This window comes from Cicer arietinum, chromosome 7 (genome assembly GCF_000331145.2).
Source record: "Cicer arietinum cultivar CDC Frontier isolate Library 1 chromosome 7, Cicar.CDCFrontier_v2.0, whole genome shotgun sequence".
Taxonomy (NCBI): domain Eukaryota; kingdom Viridiplantae; phylum Streptophyta; class Magnoliopsida; order Fabales; family Fabaceae; genus Cicer; species Cicer arietinum.
In genome coordinates this window covers 21,397,559-21,414,943 of record NC_021166.2, presented here as the reverse complement: position 1 = coordinate 21,414,943, position 17,385 = coordinate 21,397,559, and the positions used below count along the sequence as shown (strand labels likewise).

Here is a 17,385-nt window from a genome sequence, read left to right as displayed (position 1 = left end):
TCCATAATTTTAGTTGCTCGCTTCAACTTTTCATTAATTCTTTGAACTTATTGTTAGGCACCATAGAAGCAAAACCCCACCATGTAGTGCGTTACACATAGATATCACAAAGCAAAGTCTAGATAATTAAGTGTATGGTTGGAATTAGTTTTGCAGTGATAAAAATTAATTTAGAATGACTTGATTTTATAAAATTATTTTAATTCAAAATAAATTAAATGTAAAATAGTTTATATTTATATATATCTGTCTTTTTTCGGGTGCGTCATAATTGAGTGGATATTAGCATCTGTATTTGGGATGCCAATGGTCAATTTGTCTTTGCAAGTACCGAATGGTTCGTCCCTATATGTGATGCAGCAACCAAATAAGTTAGTGGACTATTAACGACGCTACATTGGGTATAGATTTTGAGTTGGATTCTAAATAAGCCAGTGACTAAATTTCATAGTGTTGCTCAAGATGTGTTTGAGGTTGAAGTGATTCTTAGTGTATGTCGATAATTATTTTCAGAACTCTAATGTCAAGTTTATTCGGAGGTAAATCAATGAGACAGTTAATTTATGCTCTTGCAATGGTAGCCTCATCTGTAACTAGATCCATACTTTTATTGATATTTCATATTGTATCCAACAATTTATCTTTAATGAAATGAGATGAATTTACCTTTGTTAAAAATAAAATTGAATACACAAATTACATTTCGAGTTAAAAACTATTCATCTTATCTTTAAGTTACAATCAATTTTAAAGACAAATATATGTTTAATTTCATAGAATGAATGACAAAATTGCAATGAGTCGCCGTGAAACTTCTACAAAATCATATAATTTACCATAATTTTATCAAATCCGCTGCAATATCAAACATACACTAAACATATCAAAATCAATCTCAAATCAATTTTTAGATAACAATCATAAAATCAAACATACAGTAAGATCTTCACCTAGGCATGTAGTGTACTTTAAAATAAAATGCAGACTTAAGCGTCAACGAAATCTCAAGTGCATAGGATATGGATAGGATTGAAAATTAAAGCAAAAACCCCACTTTCCTATTCAAACCAGTTCCAAATTCAAACCCCTAAGCAATTGCAATGTATGTAAAGCCAAAAACTTCTAAATTATTTAGAACAATCCTTTGTATAAGTCAAAAATTAGATGGACCAGGATCTTCAACCTTTCAATCTCGTTATCTTTAATAACTTTTTGTTATATATCTCTAAACTAAACTCCCTCTCATTCAAATAATATTTATTAATTTATTTGAATTACGAATTTTTCTCTTCCAATTTCGAAATGAGACCCACCAATTTTGCTCTCAACCATCCGGTCCGGACACTAGTACACTACCAGATAATTAACAGCACATGCAAGATGCAAAAATACAAAAATGCTTTTACCTTATACAGGAATATATTTTTTAACATTTTCTTTGATGAGACCCAACAACAGCTTCAATTATATAGATTTGAAAACAAAAGCACTAAAACTATCACACCGATAATTTTTATTTTTTAAATTCTCCTCATACCTTATCTCACTTGGCCATCACAATCTGTTTCTTTTCTATGCAAAAAAAAGGGCCTAGCCATTTGGTACTTCTTGTCCCTATTATAACTCATGGACCATTTCTATTTATGCTTTTCCCTTTTTTTATTTAATTTGTTTATTACAAACTTTTTATTAACATTTTATCCGACAATAAACCAAAGAAAACACTTTTAAAAATAAAAAAGAAATACATCTAAAATCTGGCATCCTCAAAGCCATGTAAATCACCGACTTTATTCATAGACTTTCTCATGATAGCAACTTTAGCCAGTTTCTCAGCTGCTTTCCAAGCCGATATCGGCGTAAGCGGCTCCATCTTTCCCTCCAAACAATTATTATTTGTTCTCAGCTTATGGCTCCGCAGCTGTGGCTGTCCGCGCATGTCTTCGGCTTCAAGCCTTCGCAACCATTCGTTAGCCGTTTCGTGACTCGTTTGCTTCACTGAAGCTCGAGAGCTGACGTGTAAACGTATCAGCCGTTTGATCTTAGGGTCTAATGATCCAACGGATCGGGGGCGTGGAATGATAATTAAACGCTCCTTGGAATGAACAATCTCTTGAGTAAACGGGTCACGGAAAGAGGACCGTACGGAAAGAGCGTGGTTGTGGGACCCACTCGATGAAGGCACTTTGAACTCAATGAACAACTCTCTCTCCTCCTCCGCGCGGAGATCGCCGAGCACGGCGGATCCCGGCAAGAGTTTGTCGGTGAAACTCAACTCAGGCGAATAAACGGCGGAGATTTCCAAAGAGGATGTGCTTTGTAATTCAAACTTGATGTCTTGAGCAACAACGCGCAATATATTACCGATGCGTTTCGCAAACGCGCCGTCGTTATGCGCGTGTGAGTAGGCGAGCGCGTGAACCGGGATTTCCAAATGAGAGAAGCGCGTAGATGATAACCTGCTATCTTTTTCACCGTTTGTAAGGAGTATGATTTCAGCAACGGGATTCTTTTGCCGTCGATCTTCTAGAATCTTCGCAGCTTTCATCATCGCCACCTTCCTTGCCGGAACACCGTCTCCGTTAAGCTCATTCACAGCCAGCGCGTCAACTATACGACGCACCGTTCTCCTTCCGCGGCCAGTCATCCTCCGCAACGGAAACATCCGTTTAGATCCACCGGAGAATGCAACGACGGAGAGACGATCGGCGGATCCGAGCGAAGAAATCAGGACTTGCATTGAACGTTTCATCATCAAAAGCTCTTCGCCGGAAACCGAACTACCAACGTCTAGCACCGTCACAAGATCCACCGGCGGCCGATTCGAATCCACATTATACGGTTTCGCCTTCACCTTTAACACAGCAACTAAATTCTCGAAGCTCTTATTCGATGTCACAATTGCAGTCTCTGGTAACAAGAACGAATCAAATGTTCTCGTTGAAGAAACATCGAAGCCTTGAAATTCAATAGGCTCTTTGTTTTCTTCATCTCCTACTTCTTCTTGATCTTCATCTTCATCTTCTTCGTTTTCGTTTGATTCGAGAATGGTGTTGAAACGTGAAACGGAAGTGGACGGCAAGAGTGGCTCGTCGTCGTTGTAGGTTGGAAGCTTAAACGACGACGTCGTTTTGACGTTCTGTGTAGTGTTGTTTTCCTCAACGGTTTTCTCCGGTTGTAGATTGTTCCAATTAGTTCCGCACACGGGGCATGTGACGATTTGTTGGTTTGTCACGTGAGTTGCTATGCATGGGAAGTGAAAGATGTGAGAACATTCCGCTGTGAAAATTGCTTTTCCTTCACCAGTTTTCACACTCTGACTGCAAATTCCACATAAACTCTGCACAAAAATTTCAAAACAAATAAATAAAAATGTTAGTTAAGAAGCTAGAATAAATAAAATAAAATGTTACTAAAATGAGTGTGTATATTTTGAGTAATGTTTATTTACTTTGGAAAGGCGTAAGGTGGCTTTGAGAAGAGAGTAATAAGATTGTGGTGAGTTAGGGGACGACCATTTTGGACTGTTGCTTTTGTTGTCGTGAATTGATGAAGAATTGGAATTAGAAGTTTTACAAAGGAGGTTGGGACTAGTTGGCGGGGTAGAGGAAAATGTGAACTTAGAAGAACTAACTTTAGGACTTTCATTGATGTTGTCGAAGTCCCATTGTTGTTCTGCTAAAGCTTTAGGTTCTCTGTCTTTGGATGTGCAAAACGGCATTCTCCATCCAGCAACCATAATGGAGTTGTGTTTTTTGTGTTCTATGAGGATTTTGATTGTTTCGTTTGGTGGATATAATAAGGTTTGAGAGGAGAAGATAAGAGCGCTTTTGGGCTTTAGAAGTGGGAATAATAATGTATTATAAAAAGGCAGTGGATTGGATTCAAAGAACTCTTTATTTGCTACTTTCTATTTCTATCTCAAGTAGGCTTCACGTATTTGTTATTCCATTTTTCTTCCTGCTAACCCTATTTATATTAAATTGGTAGAACAATGGAAAGCCTTTCTTACTAGTTTTCAAGCTGAAAATATCACCATCCCAAAATGTATTTTGTTTTGTTGTTTACTTGAGATATTTCTTATCAAATAATGCAAAATATATATACCCAAGGTTAAAGTCTATGTTTAGTTTATTTTGAACAAGTTAATGTTTGGATGTTGTCGAGCAAAATTGATTATGCTTCTATAATTGATTTTTAAATTGAAGTTATAGTTTGTAGCTTTTGAGCAATATTACACTTTACTCCTTCACATGTAGATCATACAAGAGAAGATTTACTTCTATAAAGCTAATAGTACATTAATAATAATTAACTATTTTTCTGTGTTCAACTCTACCATATTTCTCAACATAACAATAGAGTCATGACATCCATTTTGAAGAGATGATCCTAATTTTTACTAAAGAAAATCTCAATAACCAATCACATCTTCTTTGTTGAGAACGGGAATACACATGCAAGACACCATTACAAGTGACATATTTTCAATATGTTGAAGTTTCTCATTCACCTCAAGTGTTTTGTGGTATATTTCTTTAAGTTTTTTCTTTCTTGATTAGCTACTATTAGTTTTATTGTATGCTTCTACTCTATAATAGTTAAACATTGTTTTTCTCTCGAGATATATATATATATATATATATATACACCATATCGTAGTTAAACATCTTCTGTCTCTTTGCTTTTGCTTTATAGAGGTTAAGCAATTTTTCATTATTTATTCTTCTACCTTATGGTAGTTAAGCCGTTATTATTCTCTTTGATCTTCTATTATGCGATAGTTAAGTTTTGTTTGTTAAAAATTGACATTTGAAGACCACCTAAGATTGGGAGTTCTTGATTTAGTTGGAGTGAGTGTTGTAGAGACATTAGAAAATTTTCAAAAGATCCCAAAAGTAAGTTAGAGACTTTAATGAGTTATACACCTCGACTTTTACCAAGTTCAATGTCAACTTCTCTTGTTTTTTTTGTACTTTATTTTAATTAGTTATATTGTATTTTCTTTATATTGGATTGTAATGTTCATATCAAGATGAAAGTTTGTTAATATAGTTACATATTGCGGGGGAATTTTAGATATAATTAAAGATTTATTAGATGTAGTTCAAGTTTGTTAAATATAGTTACAAACTAGTTAGTTTTAGTTATAAATTAATTAATTTTTGTTAATTTAGTTATGGTCACTATATAAAGGGAATCCTACACCAATTGTAATCAAGTTTTACCCGTGAATTCAATTCCGAATAATTAAATCTCTAGGTTTTAGTATGTGCGAAATCATGGCCCTCACCATATTTAAATGCATCTATACATTATGAGGGCTTAAGCCCTCGCTATTTGAAGCAAGGTTATTTCGAGGATCATAACCCTCGCTACTTTACTAACAGTTCCATGTTCGAGGGTTGTAGCCTTGCAAGAACTGGTCGAGGATCATGCCCCCCACCATATTTAAATGCATTTATACATTATGAGGGCTTAAGCCCTCGCTATTTGAAGCAAATTTATTTCGAGAGTAAGAACCATCGCTACTCGAAGCAAGGCTAACCCGACTCCTCACTATTGGTTAGATTTAAGTATTATCGAGTTAAATGATATATTAAAATTGTATATTAATAATGTTACGTGTAAAATACGGTTGGTATGTTATTTTTCATAATGTAAATGTATTTTATAAGAAAATGTGATAATTAAAATTTTAAATGTTAAATTTTTTATTTATTTATTAAAGTATTAAAAAATGTATATTGTATTTGTTGTGTATTTTTATGAATATATAATATTTGTTGTATTTATTATGCAACTTTTTTGAAATTAAAAAATATGTTAATATATTTATTGAAAAAATTGTTAATTTGTATATTTGAAAATATTAAATTTTTATTTTATATATGTGCATTTTATAAATATATGTTAATATAAATTTTTATTTTTATTTTATAATAAATATGTTATATTTGTAATAATATTATTATATATTATAACTTTAAACTATTAATTAAGTATAACAATATAGAATATTGTTATACTTAATATAGTGTTTTATTTTAATGGGACAATCCGTTAAATAGAAAGAAAGAAAAAAAAAATTATAACAAATTATCGTAAGTAAATCTTTAGTTTTCCATTTATGGTTTAATATACATTATTGAGTAAGTAAACTCTTATTTTAAGTTGTGCTCCTTAATATTTATTAAATTTTAAATTGTGAAAGTTGGATAGTTTGAGAATAACAAAAATAATATTACTCATGATTATTTATTAAATTCTCATTATTATATATTTTTGATAAAATCTTGGTTACATCATTTTACTTTATTTTATGGGTGCATATTTAACTGTGACATATATATATATATATATATATATATATATATATATATATCACAATCATTTTCGTTTACTTAGATACCAAAGTGAAATGTTGTTAAAATTTTGTCAAAAATATAAATAATGAGAAAATAATTATTATTTGACTATTGAATTTTTTATATTCTTGAATGAGATAGAACCTTACCAAAAATATGAAAGGACGTCAATTTGATTATCTTGTCTAATTTATATGTATGTATTACTAGAAAATAAATCGCAATTGAATTTACGATAGAAACTATCTTGAAAGAAGGGCGATCAAATAATCATTTACAACTGGAATATGGTATTAGATGTTCAAGAGGAAGGTGGTATTAGTTGTTTGTGTAAAAATGGTATTGTACAAATATCGAAAATGAGAATGTAATAAGGAATCATTTCTATAATGGTGGATTTAAGCCAAATTATCAAAATTGGACTAATCATGTTGAAACGACTCTTTGAACTGTCAATTTTAAAAATAATCCAACAATTGCTTCATCTAGTAGTATTGGCCCATCAATTGCTTCATCTACTATTGGTCCATTAGTTGAGTTTCATCAGGAGTACTTTGATCAACGATAAAATATGATTTCCTACGCTCTTGGAGTAAATGTGTCTTTTGTTGAACAACAATATGACGTCGAAGCAAATGAACTCCTTAATGAAGAGGCTCAAAGATTTATAACTTTTTGATCGAGACAAATAACCTTTTATTTGAAGGATCTCCTAACTCTAAGTTATCCATGTGTGTTAGACTTTTAGGGTTGACGTCTCAATTTCATGTTCCATATATGTGCCTAGATTTTATGACCAAGTTGATGTTGGATGCAACACTAATTCGAAACGATACTTTACCAACAAGCTATTATGATGCTAAAAAGTTAGTTTTAAAGTTGAGATTAAATGTAAAAAAGAAGAGATTGTCGTGTCAATGGATGTATGTTGTTTTATGACAACGAGTTTGATACTAAAGATGTTGACCTATTTGAACGAAAATTTTGTTAAGAACCAAAATATCTTGCAAATAAAAATACAACATAAGGGGATACATTGATTACAAGAAAAACAATGTTTTATTTTTCTATTGTATCAAGATTTCATATAATGTTTGCATCAATGCAAACTGCTGGCAAAATGACACGACATTATAAAAATAGAAGAAGTTCAAGTGATTAAATGCGATATATGTCAGATGGTTTGACATGGAAGCACTTTGATCAAGTACATCCTGATTTTGCATTAGATCCGCGTAATGTAAGATTATAATTATGCTCTGATGGTTTCACACCATATATTCAAGCTTCATCTACACCTTATTCTTATTGGCCTGTTATTGTCATCCCTTACAATCTTCCCCGTATATGTGCATGTTTAAACTTATATGTTCTTAGTTGCTTTAATACCAGGACCATCTAATCCCACATCATGTATTGATAACTATTTATAACTAATGATTACTGATTTAAAGAGGTTGTTGAATGGTTTTTTAACAAATGATATTGCTCGAAAACAAAATTTAATTATGAGAGCAGCTTTGATAGGAACTATTAATGATTTTTCAGCCTACAAGATGTTGTCTGGATAGGTTACACACTATAATTTAGCATGTTCTATTTGTATGAAAGATAGTAAAGCATTTACATTGAAATTTGGTGGGAAGACATCTTGGTTTGACTCACATCATAGGGTTTTACCTTACAATCATCCATTTAAAAGAAATAAAAATGCATTTGTGAAGGGTGTTGCTGGAAGTCATGGACCTCTCATTCGATTGACATCTAAACAAGTTTAGGGTCAAGTTAAAGATATACCAAAGGTTGAAGTAATAGCTGATGTTATTTTGAAACCTCATGGTTATGGTTAATTGCACGACTAGACAAAATGATACATTTTTTGGGTTCTTACTTATTGGAAAGATAACCTTCTGAGACAAAATCATGATATTATGTATATTGGAAAAAACGTTTTGAAAATATATTTAACACTGTTATGAATGTCAAAGGAAATACTAAAGACAGTGAAAAAGCTCATTAAGACTTAGCTCTTTATTGCAGACGAAATTATTTGTTGTTAGTGGAACAATCCAACAGTAAAACCTAAAAACTGTGAACAAATTATATTTTAACTCCCAATGAGGCAAAAGTTGTTTGCATGTGGATAAAAGAACTCAAGATGTCATATGGTTATTCTTCTAATTTAGCAAGATGTGATGATGTGAAAAATGGAAGGAATAATAAAATGAAAAGTCGTGATTTTAACATATTTATAGAATATTTACTTTCGATTGCATTTAGTTATCTCCCTACACATATATTATATCCACTTGTTGATTTGAGACAATTTTTAAAAAAATTCTATTCTTCAACATTAAGAGAGTATGATTTGATCAAAATGGAGAACGGTATGTCCTTGATACTATGCATGTTGGAGAGAATACTCTCTCCCGAGTTTTTTGATTCAATAGAGAATCTCCAAGTGCATCTGGCATACGAAGCCGGACTTAGAGGACATATTCAATACAAATGGATATATCCATTTGAAAGGTAAATTAACATGTATATATACAAATCGATTTAATATATATAATTCATGCATGTAATATCTATTTCTACAATTAATATAGATTCATGAGTGATTCAAAACGACTAGTAAAAAAATAAGGCCAGAGTCAAAAGATCAATATGTCAATCTAACCTACACCTTGAAACAACTCATTTTTGTTCATATTATTTTAGTGACACAATGTCATCAAGTCATAGTAGAAATGAAATTGAGTCAACATTTAAAAGACACTCATTAGCCTTTTCGATAGCTGGTCTACGTGATCTTCGTCATGGAAGAGAGTCCACTTTTTGGTCAAATGAGAAAGAATTTAAATCAGTGGACATTCATGTGTTGATCAATTGCACTGAAGTTAAACCTTACTTATATCAAGTTAAATTTATTGAATTATTTTTTAAATTAACATATATAACACACACTTTATTAATGTTATATTACGTAAGCACTTGTTTATATTATATTCGAGAATATTTTACATATATACAAATAAGTGAACAAGTTTCTGCCCAGATATATTCTAATTTCACTACTAGAAAATTGCATTTTAGCTGCCATTATTAGCGTCGGCCCCCGACCCCGACGCTAATTCGCGTCGGCCAGGCCGACGCTACGCCACCAAATTTCAATTTTCAATTTTATTAACGATTAGCGTCGGAGTGGCCGACGCTACGCAAAATAAAACAGACGCTAGTTTACTAATTTAATTTAATAATTTTTTTTAATACGTAGCATCGGATGGGCCGACGCTAATGTATTTTTAAATCTTTTTATATTATTTAGAAAATTATATCGTAAAATTAAAATCATAAGTTCTGGCAAGTTTTCATTTCTTCTCTAAATCCCTAAGTGTTGAACCCTTCCCTCACACTTGAACCCTTCTCTCACACTTCCCTAAATCCTTGGCTTCGAATCTGATTCCTAAATCCCTAAGTGTCGAACCCTTCCCTAAATGTAGTGAGTATCGCTAAATCCATCACTGAATCCCTAAATGCAGTGAGTATCGCCGACCGAATCCATCACCGAATCCATCACTTTCAGAGTCGGTCACTGTCCCCCTCTCGAACTCCGACACCGTCGCCGCAGTGAGTATCGTTGTCGCCGTCCCTTTCCTGGTTTGTTTGATTTCATTTCCTGGTTTGTTTAAAAAATATGTGCTTCCCTTGGTTTGTTTGATTTCATTTCCTGGTTTGTTTAAAAAATATGTGCTTCCCTTGGTTTGTTTGATTTCATTTCCTGGTTTTCATTCATTTCATGGTTTTCATTTCCTGTTTGATTTTCATTTCCTGGTTTTCGTTCATGGTTTCCTGGTTTTCTAAGTATTGGTTTTCATTCATTTACTGCATGTGAAGTATTAACAACTATATTGTATTATCCTCTCTTAACAACTTTCTGTTTTTCTGTTATGAGAAGATTAAGTTAATTAATGTGTTATGAGAAGATTAAGTTAGTTAATGCGTTAAGTTAGTAGCAGGTCTGGTTTGTGTCCTGGTAATGTTGTTCCATTAGGTCCCTGTGACAATTATTGTTAGCAAGGGATTAGTTACTGTTTGTTTGAATCATCAAAATTTAATAAAATTTTCCTTCAACAAACACTAGATTAACTTATCTCATGCCTCCAACTTCTTTCAACAAACACTAATTAACTTATCTAATTACACTAATTCATCATTCAAATCACGACACACTTACGTTGTCAACGGGTACAAATTTCATACTCAAGATTGAACTAACGGTCGAGAAAAAATAAGTAGTGGAGTGTGCATGACTGGTGTCACTAAAAACAAAGAATGTGACTTCTATGACGTGATTCAAAATATTTACAAAATTTGTTACATTACTTTAATTATCCTAAAAAAGTAGTGTTATTTTATTTTAATTAGTTTGACCTGTCAAATAGAGGTACAAAGATTAACTCTAATATTAACACTGTTGACATACATAAGAACAAAAGGAATCAAATGTTTGACCCTTTTGTGATGACCCAAAATGTCAAACAAGTGTATTATGTCTCATATCTGTCAACATGACCGAATAAACGAGGTTGGTGTGTCACAATAAAGACAAAGCTAACAAATCAAATTGAATCAGATGATCTTGAATTGAAAGATGAAGCATATATTAGAAATTGGAATATTATGCCACTTATTTAATGATTTACCAAATAAGAAGTTCATGGAGATGATGGCAAAGAAGAAGGTGAGGAGAATTCAAATCATGATGAATTTGATGAAGATTCTAATGAGAAATAACATTGAGTGATAGTAATTTGTAATATATATAATTTTATAATATGTATCTAATTATTTTTATCCTCAAATGACAATGATGTAACAATAATTTCTCTCGTTGAATGATAATTTATTTCATAATTATATATTAATTTCTATGTAAATTTATTCTTAATATATATATATATATATATATATATATATATATATGTATGTATGTATGTATGTATGTATATGGCATTTGGAGAATGATTATTTGACCTACCACCAACTTGTGGTTGATCTGATAGTAGGGAAACACGTTATGTGTCATAAGGTTCGCCATTTTCTTTTGAACGACTCTATTTTGGTTCCTCCACCATCGTTTAGGACATTGTCTGCACCTAAAGCTGAATTGACAGATTGTCCACATGTATATGGAGGAGTTAATGAGATTGATCATTTTGATCCCGACGTGGTTTATATTGATCGTCATGGTCAAATTGTTAGAACACTTGTTGGTCACATGTAAGTACTTATTAATTACTTTGTTAATTTTATGACTAATATTTTTACCCATAATATTTATATATAATTTATTATAACATACTTTTTAACATATTTATCCCTTCGGTAGAATCTGCATCTGTTGTCAACACAATATTGAAACAAAAGTATCAAAAAACTTATAAAACATGGGGTGAAGTAAGAAATCAATAAAATATGACTAATTGGTATTTATTTTTTTATGCTTTTAAAGTAAGTAATACTTAAATAAATGTTTTACTTTTAATTTTACTTCAACTTGTCTTTAAATTTAAATATTATTTTAATGAAATATTTTTTCTACAAAATTTGTAAACGTGGAAGGTTGAGCATGAGATACATGTAATGAATATTTTTAACTAAAGATGTGATGTCCATTTCTCTGATTTGCAACGAGATATACGCAATAGTATGAAATATTCTAAATTGATTGCATTGTCCATTTGAAAAGCGTTGTGCAACTATTGAAATCATATAATTTAAAATAATAAAAAATCCGAGAAAGCAAAGAAAAATCGAGCATCGAATAGTGGCAGAAGCACACACATAGGAGGTTGTGTCTATTTTGTAGAAACTAAACGTTGAATGATATACTTATTTTATTTTTTTAATTATTTATTTTGTTACTTAAATTATTTAATTCTTTATTGGTCTTTTTTTCATATTTTTTTAGGAGAAGGAAATTTAAAGACTAGTCCAAGATTACGAGGTGTTCATCAAGACCCACAAATATAAGGGCAAAGAAGTTTTGTTTATGCTCATGTCAAGAATGTTGATGTATAACTTTTCAAATTTGATTTACATGTGTAATTACATTTGTTACAATATTTTTAACATTTATATATTTAATTTGTTAAATTTTGAATTGTTTTTTATTTACACAACAATATTATAACCAAACTATGAATGAAGTTTGTGTGAGACATGCAAATCTTAGTCTGAGAGTTCACCGAATGTAAAGGAGATAAAAGCTATTGAGCGCACCAAGTGGGTTGGGGTGACTGGAGGGAAGAATATAAGTTGGGTGTACGATATTGGTGTCTTATGTACATTGAAAAAATCATCACCAGAAATGTATGTTGAGACAACTAATTCATCCAACTATAATAGTACTGGTCGTTCATACCATGATGCAATACAAGATAAAATTGATATGATTAAATTAGAGATGGAGGAGAAACATCTGAAAAGTCAACGATTGATGCGACAAGAACATGAGGAGTCGATGTAAAGACTTATGGAGACTATCATGAAGAAGGAGGAGGAGAAAATACAAAAGTTTGAGAATAGATTCAATAAGCAGTTTCGTAATTCTCAAAATTCCTCCCATATGCAAAATAGATCTTTCTATTATTCTCAATATAATAATCAACATGAGCATATGCTACCACCTCACCAATATAATTATGAGCAACAGATACAACCATTGTGACCTCTTCGTTCGTCGACGTCGTCATATCAATATTCTTCCCAGTATCAACAAGGAGGATATTACCAACTAGATATGACATCATCATTGCTTGATAATAATTGACTTGATTTGAATTAGCCGCATCATTCGACGTATTTTCATGTGCAATCATCGTCAACTACTTCAATTGAGTTGTCTATGCAAATATGCGGATCATCTGTTCTTCCTTTTGATGGTCTCAATTTTCTAAATCTTGTTGACCAAGAGAATTTATCATTTAATGAAATGTTAAATAATTTTGACAATCAGAACCAAGGTGAGAATACATATTACTATAGAGATATTGAGTTTTTTTATCGTGACATTATTTTTGTTTTGAATATTTGGATACTAATTAATGGTTTTATTATAATGATAAAAAACAATTGATTATATATATAATAAATTATTTTTGTAAATATTAAATATATATTAAATATAAATTTTATACTTATTTTTCTTATCATTAGCGAGGACGACATCTTCTATTTGCAATGGCCCTGACCCTTGGTGTCCATCTGACACGTTTACATAGCGAGGGCATTGGCCCTTTGTATGCATCTGACACGTGTAGATAGCGAGGGCATTGGCAATGGGTATTTGCAATCTCACATCAATTTTGTGAGGGCTCTAGCCTTGAGTACGCAATGAGAGCTCTGGCCCTAAGTCATTTTTTAGGGCTTTGGCCCTAGCAATTGTTCAAATTTTTTCAAAAAAGCAAAAAAAACTTGCATTTGTGAGGGCTTTAACCTTAGCTATGACATTCCGACTTACATTATACCTAGGGCATTATGGCACTTGTTTGTCCCTTGAAAAAAGGACTTTTCCAAGTGCCTTTTATCATTGTCTAGGGCCTATGACCCAAGGTATTCCTCTTCGTTCTTGTAGTGATTATTCATTATATATACTAGAGTTTACATTTTGTTCTATTCCTCACTCTTCACATGTCCTCTTCCAGGTGTTGTGAGTCCTTTCAAGCCACAAATGAAACTTCACTATCATTAACATAAGTGTTGTTAGCTCCAAAATTACTTTGTGAGTTGTTCAAACACCATCTTCTTGTCCAAATCCTTATGCCTCTTTCTCTACCACTACGATATGTGACGAGGGCGCAATCACTTTCAAAGTGTTAAGAAACAAAACCACCTATTTCTTCCTCAATGAACGTAAAATGGGTGTTTTGCAAAAGCATAAAATAGTATTAGAGCAGAGTGGATGAAATGAAAGCAAAGTTTTCATGAAAAAAATCACGAGACATAGTTCAGTAAAATGATCTCTACTAAAATGTAAGATTACAAAATTTTCTCTCAATCTCTAAAGATCTTTCTAACAATCTCACATTCTCGGATGATATACAAATTCACTCTCAATTCTCACCAAGCTATGATGAAAACTCTCTCTCTAAAAAGGAAATACAAGTATTATCCAACTCTCTAAAGAGTTCTTCACATGAATTGTATGTTCTCACTCTTCACAAGTTCTCCTATTTATAGGAGAGAAATGTGGTTTCCTTCAATAATGTGATTTAATGGGGTGAATTAATCTCCATAACTCTAATGAGATATAGAAACTCCAAATTCATTATTCTAAGTTGAAAGTGCATGTCTCAAGGTTCTAAGAATAAATTTCATGATTTGGAATACTTATCCTGCTTTTTCATGCATTGGAACTATTGTGATGACTTGAATATGGGGCAACACAATCTTGTTCTCATCTTCACCAACCTAAAATATCCATTTTGATAAATTATCCAAATGCAATCATCGAAAGAAACAATTAGTTAAGTTATCTCAACAATAAGAACTATGTTCTCGTTTCAGGCCATTACTATGTGGGTTTCTCTTCCAACTTCTTCTTAGGTTTTATCTAATCAAGATAGAGTGTTCAAAACTTTTGATATGTCTTCAAAAATCTACGCTCTTGCTTCTTGCGGCTATTTTTTCCACAGTAAAACAAGTCAAATATCTGACGCGAGACTTGGATTTTTCTCATGATTCCCACAACATCCTTTGCTTTTGTGTCTACTCCTTCCTATATTCTCAACAACATTGACTTATGAGTAACTTTCCAAGCCTCTTTCTTTTTGTTTGGACTCTTAATTTAAAATACTAATTATAGTAGTATCTAGACTAAACTTTCCATGGTGATGAGTTGTGGAGAGTGACAACTAATGTGTCCCAAGATTTATATATGTTGAGAACTAAGGAGTTAAAGAGTTCACAACTTGTCATTAATATTTATATATGCCTTCAATAATTAATTCACAATACATTTAAAAGTTTTCAAATGTTCACATTCCGTTTAACGAAATGAGCTTTTGTTCTTGGGAGTTTTCTTTTGAATCATAGATTCAAGCTTCGCCCATAACTCATACGCATTTGTACTTCTAAATCATAGCAACAACTTTACATTCATAATCTCTCATTCTTTATTACAACATGGTTACAAAACACACATCCAACCACTTAGTCACTCACACCATTGCATGTGCATTTTGTTGCATTTATTTTATCGATAATAAAATGCATCATTCCAAATAAATATTTTAGAAATTTCTCACACTTTTTTTTATCAATGTTTATTAATGTTTAATAGTAACTAAATTTCGTCAGAGACCCCAGACCTTTACTTAAGGTATTCTAGTCTATTATCACTATGATCGACCACATATTGGTAAAGAGGAGAACATATAAATTAACTAATCAAACAAGAAAATTCTTATGCAAAATATGATTTTTTTTTTTCCGTACCATATGCATTTATTTTGTTCTTATTAGAGCGTGTATGGTTGATGATCAGAAATTGAGAAACCTTCAAACTACCAATAATGGTATATAACTTAATTTTGCAAAAATACAACTTTAGTCATTTAAAATTTATTTTAATTTCCGCTTAAATTATTAATTTTTTTAATTCAGTCATTTAAATTACATTCGTTTACACCATTAATCTTTAAGATATATTATATATCAATCATTTGAGTTTGAAAATTTTCTTAAATTACGGATATGAAATGTCAAGATTTAATCAAAACATCACAACAAATTGAGCGTCGAAACTACTTTGCATGTGAAGAAAGTTAAAAACATTAATCATGTGGATAAACATTGATTACCTTGCTTTTAAGGAAATACATGGTTTTTAAATTGTTGTAGAGAAAATAAAAAATATATATCCTTTATAAGATTTGATAACTGATTGTTGAATGATTAGTATGAGAGACATATTATTATAGTATTTGATAGAGTTTCAAATGATCGGAAACTTTCAATTGAACTAATTATTATCAAAATTGAGATAAAAAACTAACCGTACAAATAAAATATAATTTAAAAGACTAAATCATAATAAAATAAATTTAAAAAATTTAAACAAAAATTGAGTTAAATTTAAAAGATTATAAGATATTTTTACCACTTAAATTAATACGGAGAAATAAGATAAAGCCATAGTGACAGTTAGTTACACAAATCTAGTGTAATGGGGTCCAAAAATCATTCTATATATTGTGAAGAATGAATGAAAGGCTTTTTATGAAGGTTGGTAATGCTGATTGTGTGGCTGCAATAATTGTGCGCACATGCATTCCATGCTCCATAAATGCTAGGATTGCTACCAACTAGTTCTAATTAATTTCACTCTTGTATTGTTTACACATGCACGCATCATATGTCAACTAGTATTTGCCAGATAAAATTCTACACAAGATCATGACCTTGGCACCATATCAAACCATGATCTATGTTCTTTCTTGTACCTTTTTCCTCTATCCATCTTTAAAAGTAAAGATAAAATAGTCTTTAATGTCTTTTTTTTTTTTTTTAAATTATCGTTCGCAACAAAGGTTTTAAGCAGTGGAGCATTACAATCGGATCGTGAACTTTGTTATGGTAGAAACTGATTATATAGTTGACACAGCCTAAAACTTTGACATTATAATTAAGGACCACAACTATGGTTCAATTGTGGTTGTACATAGTAATATAAAACTTTATTGTCATGTCAAACTCATAAATATAGATAGATCTATGCACTCGCAGAATTTATATAATCGGGGTTACAATGGTTGTTCGATCGAGATCAGAGTATGGTATAAAAAATGAAAATTTTAATTCTAGAATCTAAAACATTGAGTTTGAATTGAATTTAGAGTACTCGATCACAATATTGATCACATATGTCCCAATTGTGTGAAAACAAAAAATCTCTAACTTAAAGGAATCATGGTCCATATTTAGTATTTGAGTTTAATTTTCATGTAATATA

The 17,385-nt window shown here is 31.4% G+C and overlaps 1 protein-coding gene across 1 annotated transcript; it reads right to left on the bottom strand.

The window, feature by feature from the left end:
* Window positions 1–1,490: 1,490 nt before the first annotated feature.
* LOC101504423 (E3 ubiquitin-protein ligase WAVH1-like) lies at window positions 1,491–3,908 on the bottom strand. Its single transcript, XM_004509660.4, has 2 exons — window positions 3,452–3,908; window positions 1,491–3,340 (listed from the first exon to the last, which is right to left on the bottom strand). Exons 1-2 carry the CDS (start codon window positions 3,737–3,739, stop codon window positions 1,751–1,753), a joined length of 1,878 nt encoding a protein of 625 aa, XP_004509717.1. The 5' UTR covers window positions 3,740–3,908; the 3' UTR covers window positions 1,491–1,750.
* Between the last annotated feature and the right edge of the window lie 13,477 nt (window positions 3,909–17,385).